General features: G+C 47.5%; 1 protein-coding gene across 1 annotated transcript in view; it reads right to left on the reverse strand.

Moving 5' to 3' along the window:
* The window catches only part of LOC118791962 (protein jagged-2-like), a 39,886-nt gene that overhangs the window by 16,133 nt on the left and 4,962 nt on the right, over positions 1-18,791 (reverse strand). Inside the window, exons 3-5 of the mRNA XM_036549559.1 lie at positions 7,588-7,642; positions 2,541-2,795; positions 1,869-1,929 (exon numbers count right to left, since the gene is read on the reverse strand). Coding sequence (XP_036405452.1) covers positions 1,869-1,929; positions 2,541-2,795; positions 7,588-7,642 — 371 coding nt within the window. The remainder of the gene's footprint in view (positions 1-1,868; positions 1,930-2,540; positions 2,796-7,587; positions 7,643-18,791) is intronic.

The raw sequence follows: 18,791 nt of genomic DNA on the forward strand, positions 1-18,791 counted from the left end.
GCATCCACACAAAAATACCCCACTGGCCCCTAGCCGCTTGGATACGACCTTACTGGGGTCATGGGGGAGAGAGTGGGCTCCAAATCTGAGACCTGGATATGGTTTTAGGCTGAGTGGCGGCAAGGATTCACACTTGCTGCGTAGCCACTGCGTTGCGTTCCTCAGTTTACCCTCAGCATATACACTCCAAAGGGCCAGAGGGATTCTGGGTTAGCATGCATACCAGTGTCTACACCACAGAGAGAGGCAGCCACATCACTAAGTGTACAGTCCTGTCTGTTTTCCTGTTAAATTAAGGTCTGCTTCAAGCAAAGAGATTGGGCTCCTTATTCCCAACTCCTTCGATTCTGTTTGTGCAAAAGAGAGGGGTCTGACTGTGGGATGGACAGACTGCCATTGGCTGCCTTTGCAGGTAAGAGGAGGGGACCTGCAAGGAATGCCCACAGAAGGACACAGCCACCGAAGTGGGCCCAGGACAGGATGGCGTAGGAGGAGACCAGAGTGGGCAGGGAGGCTCTGAGCCTTACTTACAGACAGGAAGTGTCGCGCAAACAACAGCCTGGCGAGACTGGGGGCAGGAAGGGGAACAATGGCTGCTGGGATGGGGGAAAGGAGGGGGGGCATGGAAATCTAACATGCCCCTGCCTGCTCCCCACTCTCATGTGGTCACTGCATTTTCAGGAATTATGCACGAGAGAAAGCTGAGAAATAACCTCAAACTGTATAATGGCGTGAGAACAAAATGAGAAGCACCAAAGATTGACTTGAGTGTTAGCTGTGATGAAAGATGCCAATAATGTCACACACAAACATACACATACACATACACACACATACTGACACAAGTCCAATCAATCACAAAATAGCATAAGTGCTCATTGATTAAAAGTGCCAACCATAGTCCTTTCTGATTCTCATTACATTTTTAAATGATATCATATTGAAATGATAAAATTTGCACATCAGTTATTTAAGAATATATTCAAGAACAGACATTTCTAAAATTATTGCTATCCTGATCTTTAGTAATGGTTTTGCATCTTTTATAATTTGATCTGTCTTCTGAGACAGTTGAACAAAACCAATCTACAACAGTAACAATTGTAACAGTAATCAATAATAATGCAGTTCAGTTCTATTTAACTAAATCATCACCATTATCATAAATAACTGTGCTTAAAAGTGCTTTCGGAAGCATTGGCAAGAAAAACACCTGGGGAATGCTCAAAATCAGGACCACACTCAACAGAAGCAGTAAACTGCCAGAGGTTAAAAAAAGTTTAGGTTACCAAAAACTGAAAAATAATGTAAATTTCAGTTATAAAAAGGCCTTTTTCAGGGAACAAGTAATGGGTTAACAACTTACAGCTTTTCTGCAGCAATGGAAGTAAATTAAGCCTTGAAAGTTGATGCAAACAATTCCTACAAGTGTCCTGACTTTTGTTGATTACTTACAAACCCTAAAAGCAGTGTCAGAACAGACTGTGTTACTACACCCTCTGAAGCATTATTTGGATAATATTGCACTGCAGGAAGTAGCATATTGCTAGCACAATGGTTAGGAAAAGGCAATTAACAAAGGAAGACAGACAACATTACAACCCTTAAAAGTGTAGGTCTTTCCTTTACAGAAATTGGGGGTGTTCTAAAACTTTTGACCGGTAGTGTATATATATATACACACACACACACACACACACACACACAGACACACACACACACACACACACACATTTTAAATTGCTTAATTCCACCTCATTCACTCACTGTGGCACTGTGGTTCAGAGGAGCTTAATTACATTGGAGGTCTGGGTCACTCAAATGGGGTGTCTCCAAGGCATGGGGTATGTGGAATGAGGAGGCCTTACCTGCATTCCCCTGGTACATCACAGCGTCCATGCAGTGGGTTGCAGCCTTGCCTGCAGATTGCTACAATGACAGAAAATAGGGGTGGGGGGAGAGCGTAGTTTATATTCAGCTTGTCTCCTTATATGCAGAAAGATGTGAGGATTAGCTGGGGAAGGAAGTTGACTGTAAGTTCTGATCTAGGGCCACAATTATTACCATTATAAGCTAAACTGCAACACTAACTGGAGGTGACAAGGGGCACAGTAGGCCCCACCCACTCCTCTTCATGACACTTCACACCCTCATCCAAACAGGGGCAGCCCATGATACACACTGGAGTATATCTCTGCATCTGTTCACACTGATGTCCTGTGTTGGGGCCCTGGCACTGTAAAGGCAAAGTAGCCCTCGTCACCCATGCCCAGCCAGGCTCCAGGCATTAGTGACAGGTCTGTGACTGGTAACTGGTGGACAGATGACCTTTTCAGACCAGTGAAAACATCCACCCCAGAAGTGACCTACCCAAAGGACCATGGGATATGTCAAACTGTTTTTGCAGTGCCCAGAGAAAAGTAGACACTAAAGAACTCCTGCCAATAGAGTGGAACCAGCAGATAGGACTGTAGTATCTGGGCAGGGCCATACATTGTGCGCATGGCGCGAGGGTTTGTCAGGCCACGCCCCCGACTCACCTGTCTTGCAGTCTGGACCCATCCAGCCCTCCATGCAGCCCCTGTTCCCGAGCTGGTCGCACACATAGTGGCCGAAGTAGTCATCACGCGGGCGGCACTGCTTGTTGCACTTGTTGCCATAGTAATTCTCATCGCAAGTGACACGGATCCTGTAGTGGAAGCTGGCAGTGGGGCCGTTGTGCTGGATGGACTGCCAGTGGTCCCCTGGGTTGATCATCCCCGTGTGGATGCTCCTATCAATTAGCAGATCCTCGCCTGGAGAGATGGGGGACAGCGCGTCAGGCCAAGACCAGTCTAGAGGGGCCAAATGCAGGCCTGTTTCCAGCTTACAGGTACATAAGAATGGACACATGCACGCACGCGCACACCCACACACATACACACACACACACACACGATCACAGAAACAAACATGCCTGCACCAACGTGTGCACGCAAACAAACATGCATATATATACACACATGCATACACACACACACACAAACACAAATGCAGGGAGCGGGGAGCTGCAGGAGGCTGATAACCATGCTGTGTTTACTGAAATGGGTTTCTCTCCTTCTTCCCTCTCAGGAAGTCCAGCAAGGTACACCACGGAGCCAGGGAGGAAAACACTCGAAAGTGGGGCAGGCGAGGGAGACCTTCTCAAGGGCGAAAACAAGAAAGGAGTCCACATGCCACCACAGACACCACACGCACAATGCCCCCCTCTCCCGACTGCCCATCTATCTCACGCACGTTAAAACCACTCACAAACACAACTCAAACACACACTCACACCTCACCAAACACACACCCACATGCAAAACATACTCACCAAACACATACTCACAAACCAAACACATCAAACACACACTCAAACAAGCACTCACATGCTAGAAATGCTCACCAAACACAAACCCACATGCAAAACATATACACCAAACATGCACCCACATGCCAAAAACACTCATCAAATATGCACCCACACATTAAACACATTCACCAAACACGCAGCTACATGCTAAATAATCTCACCCCAATGACACTCCCACATATCAACCACACTCACTGACTTGCCTACATGCTAAAAGTGGTCACCAAATACGCACCTATATTCTAAGCACATTCATCAAACATGCTCACACACTCACCCATGAATCGAGCCTGCAACCTGCTTATAAGCACAGCACTAGACACACTATTGCTACAGTACTGTGGAAAACTGTCCAGAATTCAAGGTCAACTCCTGGAAGAGCAGGGACTTAAACTCTGCTTCAGCAGTCCCTGCCCTGCCTAACCTATGTCTAGAAGAAGTCATATTCACTCACTGACTGACCCATAAGACAGCTACCACAGTAACTATGCTTTACCAGTAGAGGTGCCAGAATGCACAAAGGCCAGCAAAGGAGTCATAGTCAATAGAAACAGCCCTGGTGCTTTGAGAGTGCAATTTTCTAGAGTCAGCCAAGCACAGGGCCAAAGGTCTTGGAGTTAAAGTCAAGACCTGGAAAACCATAGGAATTTAAGATCCAACTTCATACTCTTGCAACAAACTCCACCCACCATACACACAGTGCAGGCAATTTTGTATCACAGTGAGACGAGACAAACAGCAATCTCTGCAGTCCTGGGGGCCAGTGACTTCCCCTACCCTGCACAAACATGTGGACAAACACAAATGCACACACAGATGCTCATGATACATATGCAGATACACACATGGACACACAAAAAGAGGCACAGAGACACATACACACCTGCACACACACACGCGCGCACGCACACACACCATGCATTCCTCGTCCCACTCTCCAGTGATGTGGGAGGAATTCTGAAACAATAACAGAAATAGCCCTGGTGCTTCCCGATAAAGAACAATGCCTTTGGGCTCCGCTTGCGTCGCCAGTCTGTTTGGTGTCCAAACACAAAGCTGGCCGGCGGGCTTCCTGCCCCACGAGCAGAAAGCAGCAGCCCCGTTCCTGAGTGACCCCCCCAACCTCTGTACCCCCTCGATCCCGCGCCCACATTCCAGCTGGGCCACAGGAGGCAAATCCCAGGATTGGAGTTCCTCCCAAACGGGCGCCAGGTCAGCGTGTGGGTAACAGTACCGCACAGCAGGCCGACAGCTGTCTGGAGCAGCGGATGGATGGACAGACGAGTAAGAGGGTCAGTAGTTAATGGCTTAACAAGCTGAGACAGTTGCCGGCTTTTTATAGATGGGGAGGTGCACAATACAGCACTGCCCAGAGGCCAGCAGAGCACAGTAAGGAATGACGACCGAAATGCAATCACTATGCCGAGAGGACCCACAGATGGTTGCTTGGACAGCCAGATGCCAGCAGTGGTGGAGAGATCGCTTTTTCGGCTGGCCCGAGGTTGTAGGGGCTAACCCCTCTGCTGATCCCAGTGGCTGGTGGAGCGGGCAGGCTGGCTCCCATTATCTCGCTGGCACCGTGGAAACCTGCCCTGGTGCAGTTTGAGGAATCACCCGCCTCCCAAACCCCCCGACAAGCACCACAGTCATGAGGGGATGTGGGAGGGGGGCTCACACCCCACAGCAACTGCATTTAACAAGGCCAAGAGGAGCTTAACCCCTTCCAAGCCAGGGAGGTGCCCACCGCACTGCTGAGGAGCAGCCAGACTGCAAATGGCCGGGTTGCAGAGGAGAAAGCCCCTCCCCCAGAAATCCAGAGCTGGTGATATGCACAAACTCATGACTTTTGTCCCAGTCTCATACTACATTTTTTCATACAATTTTTTTTTAACCTTGGCGGTTTGCCGCTGGACGCAAATGCAAATCAACACCCCAGAGCAGTTTTGCAGTGGTCTCTCTCAATCCTACTTTCTCATTTGCTGGGAGAGGTAACAGCGGTGGAGTGTATGCAGAATCAACCAATCAGGTGCTTTCCCCAGATCAACCTGCAACACTGACCAAAATACCCTGACCAGAAAATCTCTCGTGCCTGGTCTCAAAGGACGACCAATCAGGACAAAAGGGCAAAACAATTTTCCTCCTCAACAAATCCCAGTAGCCAGCTGCAAAGAGGCTGCCACATCTAACAGTTCCAAAGTTATTATTTGGGAGTAGTACTTTAATGTTACAGGCCTGCAGGTGTAAAAGTAGTTCATCAAAGAGCCTTTTAACAGTCTGGAGGTTCATACTGGTTGACTGACGTGTACATACTTGGTCTTTAATCCATGGTATGTATGATACCCAGAGAAAGGTGAATTTCACACCTGGTTTAAGTGCAGAGGCGATTTAGATTGGCATGCATTTTCACTGCATCAGCTTGGCTTGCTACGGCAAGTGTTGAAGCTTGTTTCATATTCCAGCGTACAATATAAGGTTGTCTCAGATCAACACTCACAGTCCACATCGATGAAAGAGAAAAATGTAGGAAAATCAAAACAAGAGAAGGGAGAGGACTGTTAATCTATCTGTGTGACACATCAGCTTGGCGTCGTATCCCAGCACTGTTTGGTGGCAGGACACCAGGTGTGGTAGGTGAGAGCCCCCCCCAAATGAAAGCAGGTGAAAGTACCTTCAGGAAGAGAGAGGGCATAACAGATACCCCCCCTCTCTGGCCCACCCCTGACACCCAAAAAAATGGATAGTCCTGGGAAGTGTTTCCATGAGATTTTGACCCTATTTGTTGTCAAAGTTCTTTGTCTTACAGCTGAAACGACACCCTGAATTTCATTACAGAAAACTCTGTAGCAATAACCTGTCACTGTCCGTCTTCACTGCCAGCCGTTTTTCATGCAATTCATGTCTTCCTGTGCCCCAGGGGTCAATGGATGGGAGTGTGTGTGTCCTCCTTACGGGAGTGCTGGTGAAAACCGGAAGTGGAGGGACTGAGCGGGGACATTGTGCAGCTTTAAATCATAGCGGTGACTGACCGTGGTGCTCTCTAACGTTGAGAGACGCGCCCCATGTTCACTGCAGGCCCACAGCACCCCGAGCCTCTCCGTAGGGCACCTGCTTCCCAGCTATTTTAAGTGCACATTCTCTACTTCTAGCCGTATGCTAAAGAAACATCTTCCGCCGTTTACTCTGACAGCCTGACCCACAGGAGGCTGGCGGCTTTTGGGCTGGGAGGGGGGGATTGTTTGCACGTCAGTTAGACCTGCAGGAAACTCAGCAGTGCACCTCGCCCTAGAAAAAAATCAAAAGGTCCTTTGTCTTGGGCTGAAGGCGAGGATGGGGAAAACAGGACGCCGTGACCTCACAGCTTTGAAATGTGTTTGTCTTTGAGGCTCGGGAAAGAGTGCCCCCCCCCAACCCCCTAAACCATCTCCCCCTTGTGTCCCCCCGGCCGTTGCCTGAAGCAGCCCCCTCGCACACCACACGCCAAGAATTCATGGCGGGGGTGATTTAAGTTTGGATCACTGCAGAAGATGGCTGCACCCGCACACGCCCACCAACAGGCAGGTTTTGTTCCACGGCAACCAGCTATTGGAGGTGAAGTGACATGGCCCCTCCATGCCACGCACTCAGTGAGTCGGGCCCATTGGAGCATTCCAAGATTGGTCGGGTTGGACCTTGCTTGGTTGCTGTGATGACCGTTTCTGAGGGACACTCTGCCAGCGCCCTGGGGCCACCCCCCGTGTGTTGTGCTCGGTGACCACTCGTGCTTGCCCCCACCTGGCTGCTACCTCAAGGTGAAAACTGTCAACATTTTTGGCACCCTAAGAGCCAGGAAGCATCAGGACCAGGGAGCAATATGATTGATGATATGTGTGCTGAATCTTTAACCTGTGGCACACACCCCTTCACAAAACTATGCAGCGTGGAGCCATGGATGCAGGGGGAGTGATGAGCCTGTCCCACTCAGCGAAAACAGCCCCTTATTACTGCCCCAACTCTCTCCACTTAATGATCACCTAAGGAGGATTTATGGCCCTTTGCCATAAATGTCAGCACACTTCCAGCAGTCACTGTGCTTCTGCGTGAACCATCAAAGGTGCAGAATCGCAGGAGAGCACAGCCAGAGGTATGCCCTCTCGCCTCAAACACCCAATCCCCTCCCCGCTGCTCCTTACCTTGCCCACCAAGGGCGTACTTACCTCTGCGTGTGTGGTTGTCCCAGTCCCAGGCCTCCAGCAGGAGGGTGTACATCCGCTGCCAGGGAAGAGGACGACAGGGAGTCAGGGGGAGGGGTCAGGGGTCAATTGCACTGCCCTTTACAATATAGAACCAATGTCTGTCAGAACTGTCTGAGGAAGGAGAATAAGAGATTAGCACTCCCTAAAAATGCCTATACATTAAATATTAATATTTCTCCCCCTCTGATATCTAAATTTATTATGCAGGATTTGACAAAATAAACAAATATATGCAACATCATCTAATAAGTAGTTTTCTAAAAGGCAAAAATATTAATTCTTGTCACCATCATATTCACAATTTTCTGAATGCTGGCATATTATCAAATACATTTTAAAATATGTGGTATTTTACATTGTAAAAAAGTGTAGTGTAGTAAAGCTGTAATTCTGTTAACTGGTCACGTTTTAAAATGCAGCTACACTTTGACACAAAATATCAGGCATACATTTCTAACATATTATTTATATGAGCATTTGGCTTATAAGAGCAACTACATACAAGAGCTATGTGAGATGGAAGTGGTTGAGGAAGGAGCAGGGGTATCTCAGACCCACCCCCATAATGCAGAGCCATAAATGCAACAGCAAATCAGGGAGCTCCATTTGCCATATAAAGACCCTCATGATATTCTTCTTCAATTTCTCATAGTGGCTAGTGCATACTGTGAGAGTATACTTCCCATCTGTGGCAGCTTTCTGCATTTGCTGGGCTGCATATTCAATGACCAACTGATCCAGCTGGCAATTCACTGCAGATTTTCAGACGAATCACCTTGTTCAAGGGTGCAACAGCAGCGCCTGACCTAAGATTTGAACCCGTGACCCTCAGGGTCCAGAGCACCAAGTTGTAGCCTCTACACCATGCTATGTGAAACAGAAAATGTTGAATTCATAAAGCTTCTTCATCTCCTCTCATGTATGCACCCACAGCTACAGGAATCCAAATCACAAGTAATGTTTTCCCAATGTTGCAGCAATCTTAGATTACAGAGCCTATCCCGATCATTGAATCCTTGGGTTTTTACAGGGGCTGAGTGCATCAGTGTAAGTGTGAAAATGCAGCAAAACATTTGCTCAGCAGTAAACTCTGACTGCCTGGTCACCTGATACAACTGCAATCCGCCTGAGCGCAGCTCAGCTAACGGGACTGAGATTTTAATGAGGCCTTTTTGTAAGACGACCCCTTTGAACCACTGACCTACAGGGCCTGGAAAGAGGAAGGTGCTTCTCCTTCGCCCGCTAAAATCCTTACGTGGTCAAAGGACCAAAGTCAACCATCTCGACTGCTGTTCTGGAGTCAGCCATACATTACCGAAAGTAAGTCCAGACCAACGTGACCGCTTCATAAAACCCGTGACAGCTGCTGACCAGTCTTGAGTGAAGGGTAGGAGCGGTGTGGGTGGGGGGTGGGCCTTAAGGGTGGGGAAGCAAATCAGAATTTTATTTTGATTTTGAAGCCAATTGGATTTGTAGGAAGGCATTGTGTATCAACCCTCTGGGGATTAGGTAATGTTGGGTCTGTCTCCCGGGGACAGTCTGACTGGGGGGGCTCGGGGTCTGGGCTGCTGAGGAGGCAGCAGACGCGACTTAAAAAGGTGGATTACTGGATGCAGACCTGGCTCATCCCGTGACATACTGACCTTACGCTCTCGTGCCGATTAGCGGGATTAAGTGACAGCTGCCAAAATGGCAGGGGACGAGAGGGACTGGGAACAGGGAGGGCAATGCATAGGGCGCAACACCTGCCCCCCTGAGAGTGTCAGCACAATGTCTCACTCACTGACCTCCTCCACTCCACCCGAATTCAATTCCCTGCAACACCCACCGTCCCCCACTCCCCCCCGTGTGAAATGAATGCTGGCAGGACTGGTCATTTTCACAGGCGTTACTTTTGCATGTCTGGCCCGCTTTATCACGCTTCAGGCAGAGGGGCTGATAACGACATTTATTTATAAACAGCAGGCTGGGAAAATCATGGCAGACAGCTCTTCAGGAGGTGTGTGTGTGTGTGTGTGTGTGTGTGTGTGTGTGTGTGTCAGGGGAGATGCATCCATGCTGCCAGAGTTCCCATCATGACCTTGCATGCCCCCCCCCCCCCCCCAAAAAAACCCATACCACCATGGCCGCACCACCCAGCCTCAGAACATGTCACTACAGCATGGGGGGTACACGGGAATGGGGAAGGGGAGTCTGAGGTAGGACCTGCATCCCCAGTAACCAGGGCCAGGGTTTGGCGACAGTGGATGGCTCTGTCTAGCTTCGGCGATGTCATTTCCTGTCTGTCGATGAGTCTAGAGGAAACATTGAGGGCAAGTTATGACCACCTGACCAAACAGCTTCCACGGAGGAGCGGGGGAGGCGATCAGAATTCAGAGTGCCTCAGGGAGGCAGACGAAGGTCCGGGTCCCACGGCGGCAAGTCAGGGGGAGGCTGGGATGGATGTGGGTATGGGCGTGGGAGAGGGATTGCAGAGTTTTGTTTAGATGAAAGGGATTGCGGCAACTGCGGTCACTAATTGCCCCCAGAGACCTCTAATCGGCCCAATACTCGGCAACACCCTTTGTGTCTATGACTGTATTGTGCCGGAAACTCAGAGACTCACAGGAGATGGCCCTTACATCTACCATATCTCTTTCCAGTTGGGTTTACCAAGCTCTTAGACGGTTTTGAAGGGAGAGAATTACAGATACATCATTACAGATTGCATCATACATTGCAAATCAGTTTCTTTTGGGCATTTGTGATTGTAAACAGGAAGTGGGGAAACCAATTCCCTCTTTAGGGTAAATCTGATGATTGTGAGGAAAAATCTGCTCCTCATCCAAGATGTCTGTCTCTCTCTCTCTCCTCATCTTTCTTCCTCAAGACTCAATCTCTAGTGTGACCCTGTGATCCCAGCAGTATCGAATGGCTCACCTCCTTCCTGGCAGAGCCGCAGACGGGAAGTGGATGCTATTAATGTGGCTGTTGCTCCTTCACCTTCAACTCCGCCCCTGCACAAAGAGGGGCTGAGGGGGCTGGGGTTGCGACCCTGTCAGAGAACTTCTCATTGCCACATTCAGCAAAAGACCTGTGCCTCGATGCAATCGGAGCAAAGTGCCCCGAGGCCTTGGAGCCGACAGCCATGACCCCCCCACCCCTGTTGACGACCGGTGTCTTGTCTGTGCCCCCTGTCATCACAATCTCTAAAAGAGAGCCATTTGGGCCAGGAAGACAGAGGAAGAACAAGACAGACAGAGAGAGAGGAAGGGGACACAGTCAACACCACCACAGCCAGCCCCGGTTGCTCCAGAACAGCGCTGTCAAAGGGACAGATTCCTGCTCCCTCTTTAGACATCCTCCTACAACATGAAGACCCCTGAGAACCCCTTCTTCCCCAAAGCCTGAACACACAACCCAGGGTCTGATCATCCCTTCTGGATGCATCAGACAGAAGAGAAAACGTCTAAAGACTCAGTCTGGCTACAGGTCTTCTGGATCTCCCTAGGCAGAGCCCCCCGTACTCTCAAGTGGCAGACAGTGATTTATTGCCTCTGATGGACATGAGGGTTCCCATTCATCATGTGGGGAGTAATCACTGTATCTTCATTATTGCTAAATGTCACATCAATCCCAGCTATCAGACTTAAACGCGATCACTGCATTCACAGGGGAGGGGTGTCAGAACGTCCTCAGAGGACAGTTACATGACCAAGCTAGTGAACGAGGCCTTCCCGGCAAAACCCCAGCGCAGACAGCAACATTTAATTAAGCCCAAACACTGGACACAATCCGGCCAATTACAGCAGATGAGCCATTTCAAGACACAAAGCCCTGTCTAGTTTTTCTTTTACTTAATAAATCTCCCATCCCCTAAAATACACACACACACAAGCAATTACAACCTTGTTCAAAAAAGTAGAACAGCAAAAATACTCACCAAATGAAGAGGATTTCTCTATTGCCAGTGTTATTTCAATCAAGGTATTTTATTATTCTGAAGTGGGTGAGAGTAGCTTAAAATTTAAGTTGAGTCTGTTCCAAATCACATGTAGGGACCAAATCTTTTTTAATATAATAAACTTAAATGATTGATTTCCTGCCTTTATGTGTCAAAACACAGCAGGTTGTCACCTTCAGTCAGACTTAAACAAATTAATACAAACCCAAGTGCCTGCTCACTTGGGTCAGAGTGCAGTTGGTTAACACCGTCAGCAGAACGATCATCTCTTTCCAGGGGCATTATGAATGCCATTGGTCAAGATTTATGCACTTTAACACAAAAGTTTATCAATTAACCTGTCTTGGGTAGGGGATGGGTGGTTTTAGAGAAAAGGGCTCGGCTACTTGGCTTTCACAAGGGAAAATAATCATCTGTCTGTGTGTATGTGTGTGTGTGTGTGTGTGTATACGCACATGTTTGTGAGTGTGCACATGCCCCTGTATGTTGGGTGTGTTTCTGCATGCATGAACATGTATGCGCATGTGTGAGTGCATGTGTGTGTGTGTGCATGGGTGCATGTTCGCCTGTATTCATGTGCGTGAGTGTATCTGTGTGTGCATGAGTGAGTGTGTATACGTGTGTACATCTGTTTTGTCCACAGTGGTTTTCCAGACATGAGGAATAGTACCCAAAACCAGTACCCCACCATCAACTGTACTCTTGTTCGAGCCAGACAGACCGCAGTCTAGACTTAGAGTCGGATCACCTAGCACAAATTGGGGGTTGCTCCTGTAAGCCCCAAAATGCCCCCTTCACCCTGCAATCAATCATCGACCCGTGAGGGAACTTTTCCTCAAACTGTGCCAGTGGGTCATGAAGGTCCTCACTATGGTGTCACAGGGTCTTCCCATATCCATCTTTTCCACAGTGGCCCCCATGCACACTCTTCCTCTGCACACTAAGGACACATTCACTCGTGCTCTCTATACCCTGAAAATTCACATTCTCTCTCACTACACTATTACAACACACTCTCTCTCTCCCTTTATGTTCTTGGATCAAGCACACTCTCTCTCTCTCCCTCTCACGCGATACCCCTCCTATTCTCTCTCTGTCTCCCTCTCATTCCCTTTCTCTCTGTCCTAAGGACACTCTCTCTCTGTCTATGCCCTTAGGACACTCACTGACACTCTCAGAATGCTGATAGAGTAGATTAGATTAGATTACAGTTGCTTAGCAGATGCTCTTATCCAGAGCGACTTACACAGCTTACAATTTTTGTATGTGTTATCCATTTATACAGCTGGATAGTTACTGAATCAATTTGGGTTAAGTGCCTCACCCAAGGGTACAACAGCAGTGGCCCACCTGTGAGTTAAACAGGCTTTCTTTTTTGGGTTTACAAGGACTGCTAAACCAGAAGCTTCCCCATGGCCAATGGGAAAGCCAGGTATACACAAGCCATCTGAATTCTGGTGTCCTCAGGGAGAAGTAAATGGTAAATGGTAAATGGACTGCATTTATATAGCGCTTTTCTACTCATTTGAGTACTCAAAGCACTTTTACAGTTATATGCCTCACATCTACCTACCAGTGGCAGAGGCTGCTATACAGGCTTACCAACTGGCCACTGGGAGCTGTTGGGGGTTCAGTGTCTTGCTTAAGGACACTTCGACACTCTGCCAGGATGAGCCAGATTCGAACCAGGGACCTTCCAATCCCCAGTCAACTGCTCTACCTCCTGAGCCACTGTCGCCCCCAGAAGTGGATTTAGTGAGCGAACACCGTAGCAAAGGCTCTTTGAGCAGGAAGTCTGAGCTGCCTGCTGCACTGTCACTGGTGAGATACTTCTGTTATCCTCTGCTAAATCCTTTGCAGAGGAGGGCATAGCTACTTTGGTTGTGAATCCTCTGTTTATAGGTCTTTAGCAGGCCTGTTTTTTCAGCAAAGCCAGCAATCTGCTTTGAGTGAGTGTGGTGCATTCCCCCCAGATTCGGTTAGCGTAGGGGTGCAGGAGTGTGTGAACTCCCTCTCTAAACAGCCCAGCCAATTGCTTTCCCTCACCTAGCTCCTCCTCTACCCACATATCTACCCCCTCCAGAGCCACAACAAAACAGACATGCCCCCCCCAGGTCAGCTCTACTCAGCCCTCTGTAGGATGTTGCCATGGAGGTCAACAGCAGCACGTTATTCACTATCAGATATTCAGCACAGAACTCAATGTACAGGAACATCCTGCAGGTTAAGCTCCAAGCACATGTTCCCCCTAAGCCCTGACCTGGAATCAGATGTCTAAACCACTATACTCGCCTTGGAAATTATAAGATAAATGGGAAACACTGGTTTACCCTTAAATCAGCACTTCAGCACTTCAATTGCTGCCTGGAGTCCATTCAGACGGGTTGATCATGATTAGTACCTTTACCACTCTCAAGTCAAAGCCAGCTGGCAACAGTCAACTTCCAACAGAGACTGGTATGACCATATCGGAACTGGGGAAGGAAAGCCATTCCAGGGCAAGCCCATTGGTTGCATGAAGATGCAGACATACAGACTAATCAACAAGCATGTAATAGACATGCAACCATGCCTGGCAAATAGTATTCTGACCAAACTTGTCCATTGCCACAGCAGCCCTGTCACATTAACCAGTTCCCACATGATCCTCAATATTACCCACATCTTGACTAAAGCAATACCCTCCCCCCCAATGAAGCAGACAATAGCTTTTTAACCCTTTCGCACATGCGGTCAAACTGGTGTGATTAGAACACGAGATTGGAAAAATTTGAGGAAACAGCAATTTAACATTACAAAGTATAGCAAATGCGGTAGTGAAAACTATGAGAGGCCTAATAACGCTAAGTGAAAACATAACAAACCATGTAACGAAACGAGCTACATAGCATAAAATAAGTCACATACGAAAGGGTTAAAGAACACTGCAGGCCTGTTATAAAAGCCTTTAATAAGACAACAGAACACATTAACAGAGGCCTTTTGTTTGTGTAGGACCTCAAGATGAATTACAGGGCCTACAACAGTAATAGCTTCAGCACATACAGTCAGTTCCTCACAGTTCTCCTTTAGAGCAACATCCATGAACTACAGTACATAAAGCCACCATCTAGACAGACAGAGCCCAATAATATTATATGAGGCACTATTAATACCCAGACTAGATGTTAACAGGAAAATCGGGCCAGCACAGTAAGAGTGTATGTGGGTGACACAACTTCCTGCAGGGCTACTGTAAACGCAGCAAGCAGCCTGTGTGCAAATAAACACCAAACGCTTTCACCACACTGGCTTTGCCATCTGTACACACAAGCATGTGCACAGACACACACCTAGCATGCACGTGTACACACACACACACATACACACACACATTTTTGAGGAACCACTACAGCACCCACAACAAGAAGGTAAAACATCCACAGAGACATGAGACACACACCCATACACAAATGCAGAGCATGTGACATGTGCCCAACCTGCTCACACATAGCTTCTCTTTCTCCTGCTTTCTTGTTGCTTTTACAGTGCTGTTCTGCATCTAAGGTGATATGCGACAGTGTCAGGAGTACATGCGGACATCCTTAAACGCAGAGCATGAGGCTCGGCGGAACTGAAATAAGACACTTGAGCCTCCTGGAGAGGCAAATGAAAACCCCCAGGTGGCATTCTGGCAACCTACACCAGAACACGAGGCCTCACACAACACAACCACACAACCCCCCCCCACCGCTGCTCCTGCAACAAGTGTTGCTTTTAGTCTTATTAGAGTAGCCCAGCGGGGCGCACCTGAGCCCCCCCACTACCAGCCGGTCCCTTTCTGTGACGGCCGACTAAGTCATATGATGAGAGTGAGGGCAAATGGTAGTCATCCAATACTATTAGGCTCAGTCCATCACATCTCCTGGCCCAGGCCCAGTGCATTTAACCTAATGGATCCAGATCTGCAGTAAGTGCACACAGTGCCTGTTCATCAGCTTTACCTCCATGGACCGAGCACATCAGTGCACTCTCAGACGTTGATGGTTGAGACGTTGATGGTTGTCCGCCCCCCCCAGCACAGACGGAGAGGGATCACATACCACACTGTTAACAACTGTGGTAGAAATGCCATGCAAAGGAAGATTCTCAAGGAGAAGTAGTAACGAACATGACTACCGTACTTGACTGAAACCACTAATATCCATTAATCCCTTCTTTAGTAGATGTTTTTGTAAATTCTTGCCATAAAACAAATGGAGGATTGGCCTCTGAATTCAAGGGAGAAGAGCACTTTGAAAGAATCAGGGCCAAAAAAACCTTTTTTTCTTTTTTTTCCCTTTCATTCTGGGCGCATCTGAATGAGCATCCATTATTACATCACAATGTTCTCATTCATAAGGGAGGATGGGAGTTTTCTGTGTGTCACTCTCAGCAATGCAGGGTCAGGAGATTCTGACCACACCCACTCACAGAGCAGCCCACTGTTCAGCTCTGGGGTAGAACTATGTATGCCAGCTTTAAGTAGGGTGCTGTGGCCAAAATGTTTTTACAACAACTCCGCTGAAGAGCTCACAGCTCGCCAAATCCAGGAGGGCATCAGGTGGGTAATAGAATCTGAAACCATCTCACGGACTTCCAGCGCCAAGGGGAAGGTCCTAAAATATATATTCTGGGGGGAAAGAACGAGGGCTATCCTGAACATCCGTTTTATGGACTCATCCTTTTGAATGTCATTTCCTAATTGGTTGGATAAGAGCTTGAGCCTAAAAATATCCCCCAGTGATTGGTGCATTCTCAGTAAGGACCTCTGAGCATCTTCCTGCCTGTTCCTTGCCCCAGATAGAGAAAAAGAAAATGTTTACTGAGCTTGGACACAAAAGCCGTTTTTGTTCCTGACCGAAGCATGAGCGACAGAAATTCCCTCCTGGCCTCATACTTCCTGTCAATAAGGGCATGACCAGAGAATGAATCAGAGATACTTTTTATTTCCAACAGTCACTTTACAGCACCAACATGTTTGTGAAAATCCAAACAGCAGGGGGTAAATGTTGAAAACATTTATCTGGCTGGATAGAACTTTCCAGAGAAGGATCCTTCATTACACCAGAGTTGAGGTGGTGCTGAGTGGTCACTTGAGCTCTAAAGCGGATGCCAGTGGCCTCACACTGTGTGCCACCTACTGTTAAAGACTAATTACAACAGCAGTGATGTAATTGGGCAGGATCTGTTTAGGACTCCCTGAGGATCACGCCCCCCTCCCAGGTGAGATGAACAGACAGGGCTGCTGGGGCCAAGGACAGGGGGTGGCTGAAGGATGCATGGTAATTGGGTACCGACAGACTACTAAACAGACTCCTAGCAATGCCTAGCAAGCCTCCAATCAAGTTTGACCAAGGATGTCACTCAGCCTTGGAATGTAGAATGTGGCACCCCTTCCCTTCAAATTGGATTTTCCAGCCGCCAGTTCTGCCATCAACAGATGGTCCCTTTCTTCAAGGAGTTGTAGACCATTCATGTGGGATTGCTACCCCTCTGTTTTAATGACAAATAGGAAGAGGGAGTAACATCCTCTCTGATCTTCAACATCACTTGCAATGCAGTCCGTTGAGATACTTCCATTGTTTCAACATCCTCTACTAAAATGGGGGAAATGTGCAGGGTGCAAATTCACACCATCTCTCTCCCACGAAGAAGAACTTTGAATTATGAAACAGTTAAAGTAAGGACTAGTATGACAAAACCCAATGAATTTTGTTGCAAGCAGTAGCAACCTACCCACTGTCTTTGACTATTTGCGTGTCAACAGAAAACTCATTCCAATTTGATATTTTGCAGATAGTTACCCCTGCATGCGGATGTGTCTTGCTGTAATAGAAAGCCAAATGATCCATTTATACTCAGGTTTCAAGAACAACAATACCAATGACAGCACCACCAACAACAACAATGACAACACCAACACAACATCAACATCAACAATACCACCATTACCAACTACCAACAGCAATGACAAGACCAATACATCCCTCCACAATGTGACGTTCACCAACAGTAACAACACCAAAACAAACATCAACATCACCACCAACATCAGTAGCAACAACAACACCAACACCACAAGTATCACCACCAACAACAAAGACGACAACAACTACAACACAAGCACTGATGCCCAATAAGCCTGATGACATTCCAGTCTGAAAACATCCCCCCACCCCTCAGCTTGTTTTGAGTAGCCCCAACACAGATAGGTCTTTCTATGTCCAACACAGCCTGGCAGTAACCTGTCCGCTCGGCGGGTCCAGTTACAGCACCATTTTCAGCTGACACCTGACTGTCAAGCCGGACAAACCAAGCTCACTACACTGTTCAGAGTGGAAGTTAATGGGCACAACCCCCTTCTTTTGGAGGGTACATCCAATAGCCACATTTGGTCACTTCCTGGTGATGCTTCCAAGTGGCATCCATCATCAGCAAGATATCACAGCAGCAGTGGCAGGGCAGCAGTACTGCATTACATTTTTGTCATTTAGCAGACTCTCTTCTCCAGAGCAACTTACATAGGTTACAATTTTTACATGTAATCCATTTACACAGCTGGACATTTACTGAGGCAATTCTGGGTTAAGTAGCTTGTCCACAGGTACAGAAACAGTGCCCCAGCAGGGAATCAAACCAGCAACCTTTCAGTTACCACTGTGCTACACTACCACCCTTCTCAGTGTTTTAGTTAGGAGCAACAACCAACTGTCTCGGACCAAACGGTGCACAAAATATTTTTAGAGAAACAGCTGGAATGGCCCATTTTTAAGATATCAGAAAACTGATAAATGGACATTTAGAAATGTCACAGAATCCACTGATTCCAAACCTTGCCTCACAGAGCCAGGAGATGGCAGCATGAACTGTGACCCTCGTAAAGGACTAACCACAACACAGGATAGTAACTGCACCAACCTACAACAACAACATAAATCCTTGCAAGTGAGCTAGAAAACCAAGCTAAAAAGTACCCATTAACATTGAAATATACGCATTAGATGTCTAGAAGCATTACCACAAGAGGTGGGATTTTAAGAGTTCAGCCAGCTATATCTATTACAGCAATAAGCATAGCACAAAATATATAACAAACAGAGATGGGAAAAGATACATTAAAATGTATCTTGTTACAAAATACAAAATGCCCCTCAAATAAATGTATCAAAATAAAATACAAAATACTGGTGCCAGAAAATGT

The sequence above is a fragment of the Megalops cyprinoides genome, chromosome 17 (assembly GCF_013368585.1).
Source record: "Megalops cyprinoides isolate fMegCyp1 chromosome 17, fMegCyp1.pri, whole genome shotgun sequence".
NCBI lineage: Eukaryota > Metazoa > Chordata > Actinopteri > Elopiformes > Megalopidae > Megalops > Megalops cyprinoides.